This window comes from Psammomys obesus, unplaced genomic scaffold (assembly GCF_907164565.1).
Source record: "Psammomys obesus unplaced genomic scaffold, mPsaObe1.curated_primary_1811, whole genome shotgun sequence".
Lineage (NCBI taxonomy): Eukaryota > Metazoa > Chordata > Mammalia > Rodentia > Muridae > Psammomys > Psammomys obesus.
The window spans coordinates 24,270,692-24,283,552 of record NW_026591086.1 but is presented as its reverse complement, the minus strand read 5'-3'; the positions used below and the strand labels follow the sequence as shown (position 1 = coordinate 24,283,552).

Genomic DNA, 12,861 nt, shown 5'->3' with positions numbered 1-12,861 from the left:
CTATTCTTGGTTCTGCTACTTAGAACTGAGGCAACTATTTCTCTATATGATTTGGGTTTTTTCTCACCCTCACACTGGAGATAAATTATACAACATTAATTCTATAGGCAATATGGTGTTACAAACATAAATTCAATGACTACATTCTCCTGACATTTAAAAGGAGGAAGAAGAGGGAAGGGAAGGGGGATAGGGAATGGGGAAAAAATGGCTCAGATAAGAGACCTGGGTTTGGATCCCCATCAACCCATAAAAAGGTAGGTGAGACCACAGGAACATGTAAAGCCCTGTGGTGGCCATAGGAGCTTGCTACCCAAAACCAATAAGCAAGTTCCAGATTCTGTGAGAAACTATCTCAAAGGAATACCGCAAAAAAATGATGGAGCAGGATACCCAGACTCCTCTTTTGGCTTCCAAATGAGCACCCACACACGGAAATGTATGCATATAACAGGCACATTCGCCTCACATGCAAAAATACTAAAAAATACACACGTATAAGTAGATATTAGCCACATAATATAGGGTAAACATACTAAAATCTGTAGTCCTAAAGAAGCTAAACAAGAAGAAAGACCCTAGAGAGGATGCTCCATCCTCATTCAGAAGGACAAACGCAATAGACATGGGAAGCAGGAGAACAGGGAACAGGACAGAAGCCTACCACAGACGGCCTCTGAGAGACTCTACTGATAGAGGTACTGAAGCAGGGGCTGAGACTCACAGGCAAACTTTGGGCAGAGTTTAGGGAATCTTACGAAAGAAGGGGGAGACAGAAAGACCTGGAGGGGACAGGAGCTCCAAAAGGACACCAACAGAGCAAAAAAAAAAAAAAAAAAAAGAGCCCTGGGGGTCCCTGAAGAGAATGATACTCCAACAATGCATGGAGAGGATGTAGCCCATAGACTCAGTCTCCAACTGGGGTCCTTAGTAAGGGGAGCAGAGACTTTCTCTGGTGTGAACTCAGTAACAGAATCTCTGATCCCCTTCCCTTGGGGGATGGGGGTGGAGATGGGGTGCAGCCTTGCTGAACCACAGAGGAAGACAATGCAGCCAATACTGGTGAAACCCGATAGTCTAGGGTCAAGTAGAAGGGAAGGAGGACCTCCCCTATCAGTGGACTAGGGGAGGGGAGGGCGGGGAGAAGAGGAAGGGAGGGGGCCACAGTGGGATACAAATTGAATAAATTTTAATAAATGATAATAATAAAAAAGACTCAAAATACTAAAAAATAAGAAAAGATTCAAAGACATAATGTGGATGTGTTCAGTAAGTAGAAACAGACAATTCCCTCTAAAGATGAATGATAAAAAACAAGATATGATTAATATTGTTCCCTATACAAATATAAAGACAAATCCCTTCAATGAAGTTATTTTATCTCTGTAAGCATTACAGAGAACCAAACTGCCATTTTAGATATTTAGAAAAACCACTTCACTGAAGAAACCCGTAAAACATTTACACTGATGTCCATGAAACCTAATCTTCTGTGATACAAGCTACGGTTGTGGGGGGGGGTAGGAGTATAATACTACTTAATTTATATTTTAAAGCCCTGAATCTGTCTGGGATATTACTGAACATCTGAGACTTAAAAAAAAAAAAAAAATACTCAAAACCTACTCTATAAATTTGAATAAATTGGTCTTCTGCATCCCCCTAAAGATCACATTACCAGCATAAGCCATTTACTATTACTTTTGTAACCTCTACTTTACATAAAACAGATTAATAAAAATGCAGGTGTTTTTGCATTTCATTTTAAGACCTACAACTACTTCAGTACATAGCACACTTGAGTCCAAAAAATATTTTGTTAGTGTCAACAACAACCCCAAAGCAAAAAGAAATCTGGATGTCAGAACTCTAAGGAGTTGTTTAAAGCTGTTCTCTGGCCTAAACTTTTCCTCCCAGCACTCTTGTCCGTTTAACCCTTTGAACTTCTAATTGTTACACGGTAAATGTTTAATTAAAGGCCTAGTATAAGCCACATCACTGGGGGAGCCCATGCCTTCCTTAGTACCAGCTCTGACTGGCCAACATGGGCCGGGAACTACAGGAAGTTCCTACCAGTCACTGAGATCTACCAACTGTAATGATCACCACCTCTATCTGGGCTCTTCCGAAGCAGAACAAACTGGTGGAAGGAAACATGTAAAGCTAACTGCAATACACAAAGTGGCAAATAACCACTGCTGGAGATTTGTAACAACCTCATAAAGCAGGGAAGACTCTGGGCATTTCTGACTGACAGGACCACATCAAGGTCAACTCTTGACTTAATAAGACCCTACAATGTAGTATGTTTCTGGGTATTACAGATACCACAGAAAAGTAAGATATGGTCCTTTGCCCTTAAGGAGTTCCAGGAGTACAAAGAAGGCAAATTTGGAATAATCTAGGATGCCAATAAAGTAATGAACCTTCCTAGAGTATCCAAAAAGCTGTATTTGTAAATAAAGGGGTATTGCTAGTTTATATGAGTAGGGTTCGGTGTAACGAAGAATGGGGTAGACTCAAGTAGAGGTAAACCCTGGTGTGATCCAAACTTGCAATTCCATGAGTTCAAGGCCAGCGTAGGCTACATGAAATGAAGACTGACTTAAGATTTTTCTGGACAGCCTTGTAAAAATCAAGAGAATAAAAGGAGGCATTCCAGTAAAAAAATAAATAAATAAAATAAAACTGAATGAGGTGAATTTTTTTTAACTTACAATTTGTTGTACCAGTGATGGGGAGATGAAGAGGTCTATACTTTATTAGCTTGATAGAGATAGATAGATGGATGGATGGATGGATGGATGGGATGGAATGGGAGGATAATAAAATGGACTGGCCCAGCCTCATTAGATCAACATTTACTTCAACCACTTTCTTCTAGCTACGTCCCGGGACAAAGTTACTTAACAATTCTTTGCCTTCATCTTGGAACTTATAAAGTAGGGTAGGAAAAAAAGCCTGCCATGTCAGTAGCAAAATCTTCACAGCACCATGTGGTTACACTGCCCAGTTGATCAAACTTTACGATGAAAAACAAACTGCAACCCCTTAGGAACTGGTGCCCTCCTTCTTGGTTTTAATCCTCAAACACTTTCCTACTTCCAAAAACCATTGGGCTCTACTGTCCTTTCTCTAAAACAATAGGCACTTTCCTAACTCTCCATCTACAAAGCCTTTCTTCAACATCTGTCAGAGCCCACTTATCTTAGTTATAAGCTGTTCTATAGGGTTTACTAACACTGTAATAGTTTTCCTAAGGCTGGGACAAATAATGTTTCATCCTGAATCCTACCCATCAGCCCAGAAGGTATCTATGCCAGACCGGGAAAAACGACACCGAATTATATTGGATGTTTACAACTGTTACGGTTGCAATTCCAGAAACTGTTTCATTTCGAATATTTTTTTTTTCATCGTTTTCAGATGCACCCAGAAACCCACGAACACGAAAGGTCCTTCAGAAATCAGACCAACGCCATTCCCTTCCAGAAAAGTTCCAAGGGGCAACCCCCGCACAGAGTAGCCCGGACGCTCGCTCGCCAAGTTGAGCGTGCGGCAAGGGCAGCGGCGCTCCGGCCGCCGTGCCGCGGTAGTTTGAAAGGAGGGCAGCGGGCGGGCAGCGGCCGCCGCACGGGGCTGGGCTCCCGGCTCCCGCCAACTTCCCGCAGGCCGCCGCCTCCCGCGGCCGCCGCGGCGACAGCGTCCCCGAGGCGCTCGAGGCCTGGCGGCCGCCGCTCCCCGCGGTCCCGAGGCCTCGCTCTCCCTCCCTCCCCGCGGGCCACCGCTCCGGGGCTGCGGCGGCCGCCGCCCCGAGGGGAGTGGAGGGGACTCGGCGAGCTCCGCGTGGCGCCGGGGGCGGAGCCGGCCCCGAGGGCCCCCGAGAGGACGGGGGTTGGGGCGGCGGCGCCCGCCGTCCCCGCCGCGTCCCCGCCGCCCCTCTCCCGACCTTCCCCCGGACCCGACCCGAGCCCCACGGCCGGCGCGACCCGCCACTTACCAACCCGCCTGGGACAACGCGGCGCCGGGCGCCTCGGCCATAGTTAGCTGCTCAGGCCCGGGGACGGCGGGGGTCTGGAGTGGGGGCCGGGGGACGGGCCTCCTGGCGGAGACCCGGAAAAAGAAAAAGAAGGGGAAAGAGAGGAAAAAGAAGAAAGAAAAGAAAAAGAACAAGAACTCCTCCGACGGAGCCACTGGGCATGCTCAGTGCGGCGGGCGCTTCCGCGTGCGGGTTCCGCTCGCCGCGTTTTGCGAGCGGCCGCGGGAGGGCGGGCCGGCCCGGGGCTGGCCGAGGCGAGGTGGGCGGACCGGGCCCGGGGACCGGACGCTGGGCTCGGCGTCCCTCCCGCCGCGCCGCTCGGTCACTTAGGGAGTGGAGGCGCGCTCGGCAGCCGGGGCTGCCTCACGGGGCGGGACGGGGAGCCCGCGGCCCGGGCGGCGGCTTGGGGGGAGGATGCTAGCACGGCCACGTTCGGGGCGGTGCGGCCCAGCCCATTCTGCACCGGAGCTGATGGCTGTGATCAGGGCCGGCTCCATTCACCTGGCCCTGCGGCCGGCCGAGACTCCTCAGACAGCGGCCCCCGCGCCCCTTCTGAGCCCGGCGGGCGGACGGTTGAGCGGGACACCCTAACCCTGCACTCAGGGGGCGTTGGCTTTGGAACCGGGCAGGGGCGACGAGGCTGCTTTTTCTTGTCACCGTCCCTGCTGGGCGTAGCCCCCGCCCCGGCGCGGCCCAGCGACCTTGGCACCGGCACCCAGCCGGGCTGGCACCGCCCTACCCCGTGCCCTTTGCCGCGCGCGGGGAGGACCGGGATGCACGACGGACTCCCACCCCCCCCCCCGTCGACTGGGCATGCGCGGGGACGTCACCGGTCTGCGCCGAGACGCTCCGAGCGCGATTGGGCGGTCGGGAGTTACGCAGGCCAATCAGAGAGGAGGAGTCGGGAGGGTGCGCCGGCCGGCCCGGGAGCGCTTCCGAAAAGTTTGCTCCGCTTGCCTCCGGGGCGGGGGCGGGGGCGGGGAGGGAAAGGAAGGGGTGCGTCCGGTGGTTCTGCGGGGTTAAGGACTGTTGAGGAACCCCACACGGTCTGCAGCCCGCCGCGGTGGTTGTGTCCGCTGCTGTCACCGTCGCGGAGCCAGACTTAGGACCGAGACTCCAAAAGCCGCCCCTGAGGCTTGGAAGCAACTTGATAGTTAGAGAAAGAAGGATATTAAGTGACCTGAGCTTAGCGGAAATCTCCCCGAGCACCACCTTCTCAGTTTACCTAATCTTCCCTGAACCTGCAGTTATAACTGTGGGAAGTATAATGTCCCAGTGACCAAACCACTGAATGAGTAACCTTTACCCTTGTTCTCACATTCAGTGTGCTACAGTACGAAGTCACCATCCATCGCAGGTGCTTATGACTCAGGCCAAATGTGGCACAAAATACTAAAACGGCTTCAAGAGTGTGGTTAATACTGGAGAAATGTATTACACTAAAAGCATCACAAAATTAAAATAAGGTTATGCTGAGTTTTTAACGATGAATGCGTTTTGAGTACCACAAAAAAATAAAAGCTGTATATGATACCCCATGTCTGAAATCCTAGCACTCTAGAGGTATAGGCTGGAAAATGGGTGATTCCAGGTCTTTTATGGCTACATAATGAGTTTGAGGCTGTCCTGGCCTACAAGAAACCCTACCTCAGAAAATGAGATAGGGTAGAGGGTTCTTAAAGAAGTGGACCAGATTATAAATACAAAACTAGAGAAGAATCATTAATCCGCCAATGACGGTGGAATAATGCAAAATTCATCAACGGATATGAAAAGCCACTGGATCAAAGTTTGTAGGGATCCATTCCTGTGGTCATTGGCCATGGTCCTCAGGAACAAGGGAGCTGAAGTGATGAACTGGGGATTGAGATTGCCTGCAACTACTACTGAATGACCTCCAGAACCATTTCAGTGAGATAACTCAACTTTATTTAGAGTGAACAAAGGCTATAAAGTCTTGAGGGAGGGAGTGGGGGGCTCCCAGGACTGGTGTACATAATTAGTTGGAACTAGGCATTTCAAGGATGCTTGATTTGCATTAGGCAGCAGGCTCCTATCGTATGAACAGGAACAGAGTACCTAATTATCTTACAGGCAGCAGGGAAGAGAGAGCTAGCAGGGAACTGTGGCAAAGGCCATATATATCAGATATGGTTAGAGGTATCTATGCCTGAAGACACTTGCCAGATGAGGTCAGGCAGTGAGTTGGAGGCCCTACTGGGTTCTGGGAGTCCAACATCCATCACCAAGCTCAGAAGGGCTATCCAGACCTGAAGAGCTGACTGCAACCTCAAACAGCACGGTCCTCCAACAGTCTGTAACAACTCATAGTATATAACAGAAGAGGAAATGTGGCAAGAATGAGAGCCTTGCCGAAATCTGACCGGCTCAATCTGATGTGTGCTCATTTCAGCTGACATACACTAGACGTCATTTAGGAACTATCCTTGCCAGTGTTCTTTTTAACATAAGCTCCTAGGCTATGGTTCTCAGGTGCTTGATCAGCAGCCCCCGAGCACGTGTAACAATGTCTGGGGGACACTTTCGGGTGCTACAGGCTTTGAGGGTGTGCATGTGGTCAGTTGGATCTGAGAGGCCACGGCTGCAGACAACCTGAAATGCAAAAATTTGCTGGTGTGAAATAATCAGTAGTGCAATGGCTAAAATCCAACTCTGTATTGAAATGCACATTAAAGTACAGACAGAAAATAACGGAACAAGTTAGAAATGAAGACACACAGAGACCTAGAATGCGTCATGTGAAAATAGAACCTGGGTTGTTAAATAAGCTACTTATAAAATAGAGAATTCTTTCATTTTGAAAATATGCAAGAGATGCTGGACATGGTGGTGCACAGCTTTAATCTCAGCACTTGGGAGGCGGAGGCAGGAGCATCTCCAACTTCCAGGACAGCCTGATCTGTATAGATAGCTTTAGGCCAGCCAGAGCTATATAGGCAGACCTTGTCTCAAAAACACCTGTGTGTGTGTGTGTACATATATGCAAGAGATAAAACAGAATTCCTAAATCTAATGAAATTTTTAAAAACATCATAGCAATTACTGGAATTTGAGTATAGACCTAAGTGAATACCTAATTACAGTGTGTTAATGGAGTCATCATTAGATATAATATCTTGGGAATCCCATTCCAGTATATTTATCAATGACGAGTTGTGCTCTAATTTATTTGCATGTACTTATAAGTACAATGTGTAAATATATGCATATATGAATGTGTATGCATGTAATAGAGTAGAAAACATGGCCAGATATTAAAAATAGAGCCATCAATCAGAGAGGGTCCTGGTATTTGTTTTTTAAATTTTTCTCTAGATTTTAAATATTTCTAAATTTAAAAAAGCCAAAATGGATTATACGAACAACACCAAAACATTTTTCATTGAAATATTGCTTTTCAAAGATAATATATGGAAAATATAAGAGCTGGCTAGATGAATTTTATCTTAAATAAATCATTAATTCATAGTAAATATAGAGTCAATGAGCTGAATTAAAAAAAACTAAGAATGGCAAAAAGGTAGATTAAAGGTAGATTAAAAGAAAGAAGAAATAAACAAATACAAAACATGAGCATACTAGAGACATTAGATTCAAACTGTCACAGAGCTTGTCACCTTTCCTATGCAAACAATGACTCTCCTTAGATGGCTGTGCACTCCTAAAATTTCATCTTGTAATTGCTGCTTCCATTCCTGCTCAGCTATATTCTTCTACCCTTTTCAGTATGAGAACACCATCCTTCACTTACATGATGGGAATTCAAGTGATTTTTACCTGTTTCTTTTTTGGGTGTTAATTTATATCTTTGATTCCAAATAGATTTAGTTTTTTTTTCCATGGCCCTGTAGCAGCAGGGTTTGTTATCACTAAACGCCAGGCTGTCATCCCTGGTCTGAGCTGCTGCCTGGGACCATGTTGATGCGTAAGGGCTCTGCAGAACTGGCCCCATCCCTTGCCTAGGCATCATGGGAGAGCTGCCCTGAAGGCATGAGAGCAGGAGAGTCTGCCCAGCAACTTGTCTGTGTTGCAGTGGCACAGATGAGGGAAAGATGCCCTCCTCACCTCTCACCACCTATGGCAGGCAGGAGAGCTGACCCCAGGGTCATGAGAGCTGGAAAACTGTCCCTGACCCTCATAGTAGAATTGGCTCTGGTTGCAGAGGTTGACAATGAGCCTGCCCCGGGGCATAAAAGCAGGCAAGCTGGCTCTAACCCTTAGTTTCACCTGAGGCAATGGGTGAGGTAGCCAGGGCCATGCTGGAGAGCTAACAGGTGGACCAGCTCAGATAACTCCCAGGCACAGACCAGAGCTTTGAGTTAGCACACGCCAGTATCTACCCCATCAGTGAACTACTTGAATACATGAAAGAGTCAGTCCTATAGATCCAAAGCTGCAGGAGCTCTGTGACAACAGGATATCCTAGAGGAGTCCCAGAGGGGGTCTAGTATTGACAGTGTAGCAGAAGCCAGGGACCTTGAAACCAGACCAATGATTCATTGCAGTGAAAACTTGCAAGCAAAGAAATGTGGACATTTGGGTATACTGTGGGAAACACAGCTTCCACAATGAGGTTGGTTTTTTTGTTTGTTTTGTTTTACTTTTTGAACGAGGTGGTTGCAAGGGCAGAGAGTGAGTACAAGGGGGTGGGGAGATGAATGGAATTGAGGGGCATAATGTGAAATTCACATACACACACAAAAAAAAAACAATAAAAAGTTAAAAGAAAAAAATTAAACTCTAATAATTAAGATTGCATTTTAAAAGGAACAAAGGAGGATTGGGACGAATAGCTTAAAGTCATCAGGCAGATCTCAAGGCAAAGAATGAAGACATCTCACATCTCTGCTTCCCCCTCAAATATCATCTCTTCTTCTTCCTTTGTATTTGCAGGGCAATAAATATCATTGGTCCCTGGGTTTATATATTACACATCTGACTCCCAGAGAAACTAACACCGAGGCATTTTGTGACATGCATGTTGTGATGTAAAGTGCCCACCCCGCGTTCAATCAGCTTCACAAACATTTCCAAGGTCCACCTAGTGAGAGAAAGGCAACGAAGAGAGTCATTTGCTTAAGCCGCTGTGTAAATAGATGGATTCCTTGTAAAATTACATATGTTGAATGTTACTATTATTTCAGGTCGTATAAAGGATCTAGTTGTACCCACTTATAAGGTGAATCATCTCAGTTAAATGTATCTTCTGGATGCATTTCAATTTATCCATAGTCACTTTTCCTTAAATACAAGTGAGCCCCTCCCCAACAACATGACAACATACCTCGTTTAAAAGTGTGGAGAAGCACTTCAGCAAATGAAGCAGGGAGACTAACCTGCACATCTTCATCTCCTTTGCAACTGCAAATCCAATCTCAACCCTCGCTCTGCATACTACTGGCTGAGTCCTCCCTCCCTGCCCCTTGCCCTCATTTCCAGTGGATCACACAGTTCTTTCCTTCCTACCTTCCCTTTCCTCTACCATGACCTTACCCAACCCCCAATTACAACAAGCATTCCCTGTGAACCCACAGGCCACTCCTGCTGGCTAGCTGTTCTAACAGCAGATAACAGATCTTTACCTCTCCCTTAGCTTTACCAAGTCCAGTACCTCAGTCTTATTCCCATCTGTGCGATAGATCACCCAGAGCAGCCTCCACTCCACTTCTGAGTAGATCACATAGATGTTTCTCTCAAAATTCCCTTCCCCCACTCATTGCTTTATCCCAGCCCCCACTCCAACAGGCATTCCCTGGGAACCCACAGACCATTCCTGTTAAGCAGGTAGGGTAACAGCAGATCTTCACCTCTCCCAGCATACCTCCTAATCTGATCATCCATTCTCATTCTCAGTTACATGACATCATCTGCTTCAGCCTCTCCTCACACTCTGTCCCTATTCCCAGGGGACTAAACAAGTCCTGGTAAACTAAAATGCTTTTTCTTTCATTTTGTGGGCCCACTCATCTGCCTTCCTACCCCATCCCCATTCCTAAGGGTCAGCTCCCAATACCTAGAAACACATTTTGCCTGGAAACCCCAGTGACCACACATATCAGGATCCCAGAAGAATTTTCTTACCAGGCAACACACAGCCACAACAGCACCATCTGAAGAAACAGACAGGCAAGAGAAACCAAGGGGCAGGAGGAAGACAAAAGGAGATAGCGGCACCTAGAAATATAATCTTTCTAAACCCAGATGCATAGATTCCAGCATAGAAATGTGATCATAACAGCCAGGACAATATGTCTCCACTAGAGCCCAGCAACCCTATGACAGCAAGCCCTGAGAACTGCTACACAACTACAGCACCAGACAAAGGCCTTAAATGAGCCATTTTGAAGATGACAGAGGTCCTTAGAGAGGAAATGAATAATCCCTTAAAGAAATCTATGAAAACACAAATTAACAGAGAAAGAAAGAAAGAAAGAAAAAAACACTTCAAGACCTGGAAGTGGAAATAGAATCAACAAACAAAATCCAAACTGAGGGAAATATAGAAATGAAAATTTGAAGAACTGGGAGAGGAACCTCAGAGGCATGCCTCTCCACAGAATACAAGAAATGACAGAGTGAAGGTACCACAGAAGAAATGGATACCCTCAGTTAAAAAAGATGTTAAATCTAAAATACTCCAGGCACAAAACATCCAGAAAATCTGGGTCACTCCGGAAAAGCAAGAATAATAAAAATAGAAGAAAAAACTCATATCAAGGGCACAGAAAATATGTCAACAAAATCGTAGAAGAAATTTTTCCTACTAAAAAAGGAGATGCCAATCAAGGTACAAGGAGCACATAGAATAACAAATAGACTGGGATAGAAAAGAAAGTGCTTAAGAAACAATAATCAAAACACTAAACATACAGAACAAAGAAGGAATATTAAAAGCTGTAAGGGAAAAAGTAACCAAGTAACATATAAGGGCATCCCGACTAGAATAACACCTGATTTCTCAGTGGAGACTCTTAAAGTCAAAAGGGCTTGGAAAGATTTTTTTCTTTTTTATTTATATTTTCATTAATTACAGTTTATTCACTTTGTTTCCCATCTGTAGCTCTGTTCCTCCTCCCTTCCCAATCCCACCTTCCCTCCCTCCCTCTTCTCCATTCATGCCCCTCTCCCAATCCACTGATAGGGGAGGTCTTCCTCCCCTTCCTTCTGATCCTAGTCTATCTCTATCAGGTCTCATCAAGGATGACTGTATTCTCTCCCTCTGTGTCCTGGTAAGGCTGCTCCCTGCTCAGGAGGAGGTGATCAAAGAGCAGGCCAATCAGTTCATGTCAGAGACACTCCCTGTTCCTATTACTATGGAACCCACTTGGACACTGAACTGCCATGGGCTACATCTGTGCAGGGGCTCTAGGTTATCTCCATGAATGGTCCTTGGTTGGAGTATCAGTCTCAGAAAAGACCCCTGTGCTCAGATTGTTCTGGTTCTGTTCTTGGACAGATTTTTAAAGACTCGAATAAACCACAGGTGCCAGCCTAGACTACTATACCCAACAAAATGTTCAATCACCATAGATGGAGAAAATAAGACATTTCATGATAAAACCAAATTTAAGCAATATCTACATACAAATTCCACAGAAGGTACTAGAAGAAAAACTCCAACCTTAAAAGATTAACCACATCCAGCAAACACAAAGAATAAATAATCCCAGAATAGTAAATCAAAAGAAGGGAAGAAACACACATCACCACCACCAATACCACAACAAAATAGTAAGAATCATCAAACACTGCTCAATGGTGTCTCTCAATATCTATGGTCTCAGCTCCCAAGATCTTTTTGCTATCCAAATGAGGACATTCTCACATACACCAAGCGATGCTGCGTAAACCTTGCTTCTCAATTTAAAATTGGTTGGTTAATAAAATTAGCTAGGAGCCCGTGACGAGGCAGAAAACAAATAGGTGGAGCTTAGGTTTCCAGGCTTGGGGTCAGAGAGGGACCATGAGGCCAGAAGGCAGGACAGGAAGCAGGACAGGAAGCTAGAGAGAAGGAAGTTGTCATGGGAAAGTATGGACCATGAACATGTGGTCATGGCCTGATGGAACAGAAATAGCCAGGCAGGAACAATTATGGCAAGTAACTTGAGGTATGCAGCTAGGAAATAGCAAGATAGCTTAAAGGGTTAATATCTGTCAAGTTATAGTGCCTTAAAGCTTTTATTAATCTAAAAAGTCTCTTGATTGTTTGGAAACTAGCTAGGGTAGAGAAGCCCTCTAGAGTCTAATATCCATACTACAACACTTTCAGACATTGAAGAAGATGTAACATGGAAATGTCACCTATGCTCATGGATCCATAGGATTAAAATAGCAAAAATGGACATCCTACAAAAAGCAAGTTTAGATTCAATATAATTCTCATCAAAATCCCAACGCAATTTTTCACAGATGTTGAAAGGACAATTTTTGGCATCATATGGGAACACACACACAAATGTAAAACAAACAAGAAAAGAAAACAACAACAACAGCAAACAGGATAGCTAAAAGAATCCTGAACAATAAAAAAGCTGCTAAAAGTCCCACCACTCCTAATTTCAAGTTGTACTACAGCACTATAGTAATTTTAAAAAAGCATACAACTGGCACAAAAATAGACATATTGATCAATGGACTCTACCTGAACACCCAGGCATAAATCCACACACCTATGGACACTTGGATTTTTATTGAGAAGTCAGAAATATACACTCTACAAAAGACAGCATCTTCAAAAAAAAAATAGTCAAATCTGGTCAAATTGGATGTCTATGTGTAGAAGAATGCAAATATATCCATAC

General features: G+C 45.4%; 1 protein-coding gene across 1 annotated transcript in view; it reads right to left on the bottom strand.

The window, feature by feature from the left end:
• The window catches only part of Tdrd3 (tudor domain containing 3), a 134,080-nt gene extending 129,267 nt beyond the window's left edge, over positions 1-4,813 (bottom strand). Inside the window, exon 1 of the mRNA XM_055609717.1 lies at positions 4,001-4,813. Coding sequence (XP_055465692.1) covers positions 4,001-4,041 — 41 coding nt within the window. The 5' untranslated portion in view covers positions 4,042-4,813. The remainder of the gene's footprint in view (positions 1-4,000) is intronic.
• Positions 4,814-12,861: the final 8,048 nt, after the last annotated feature.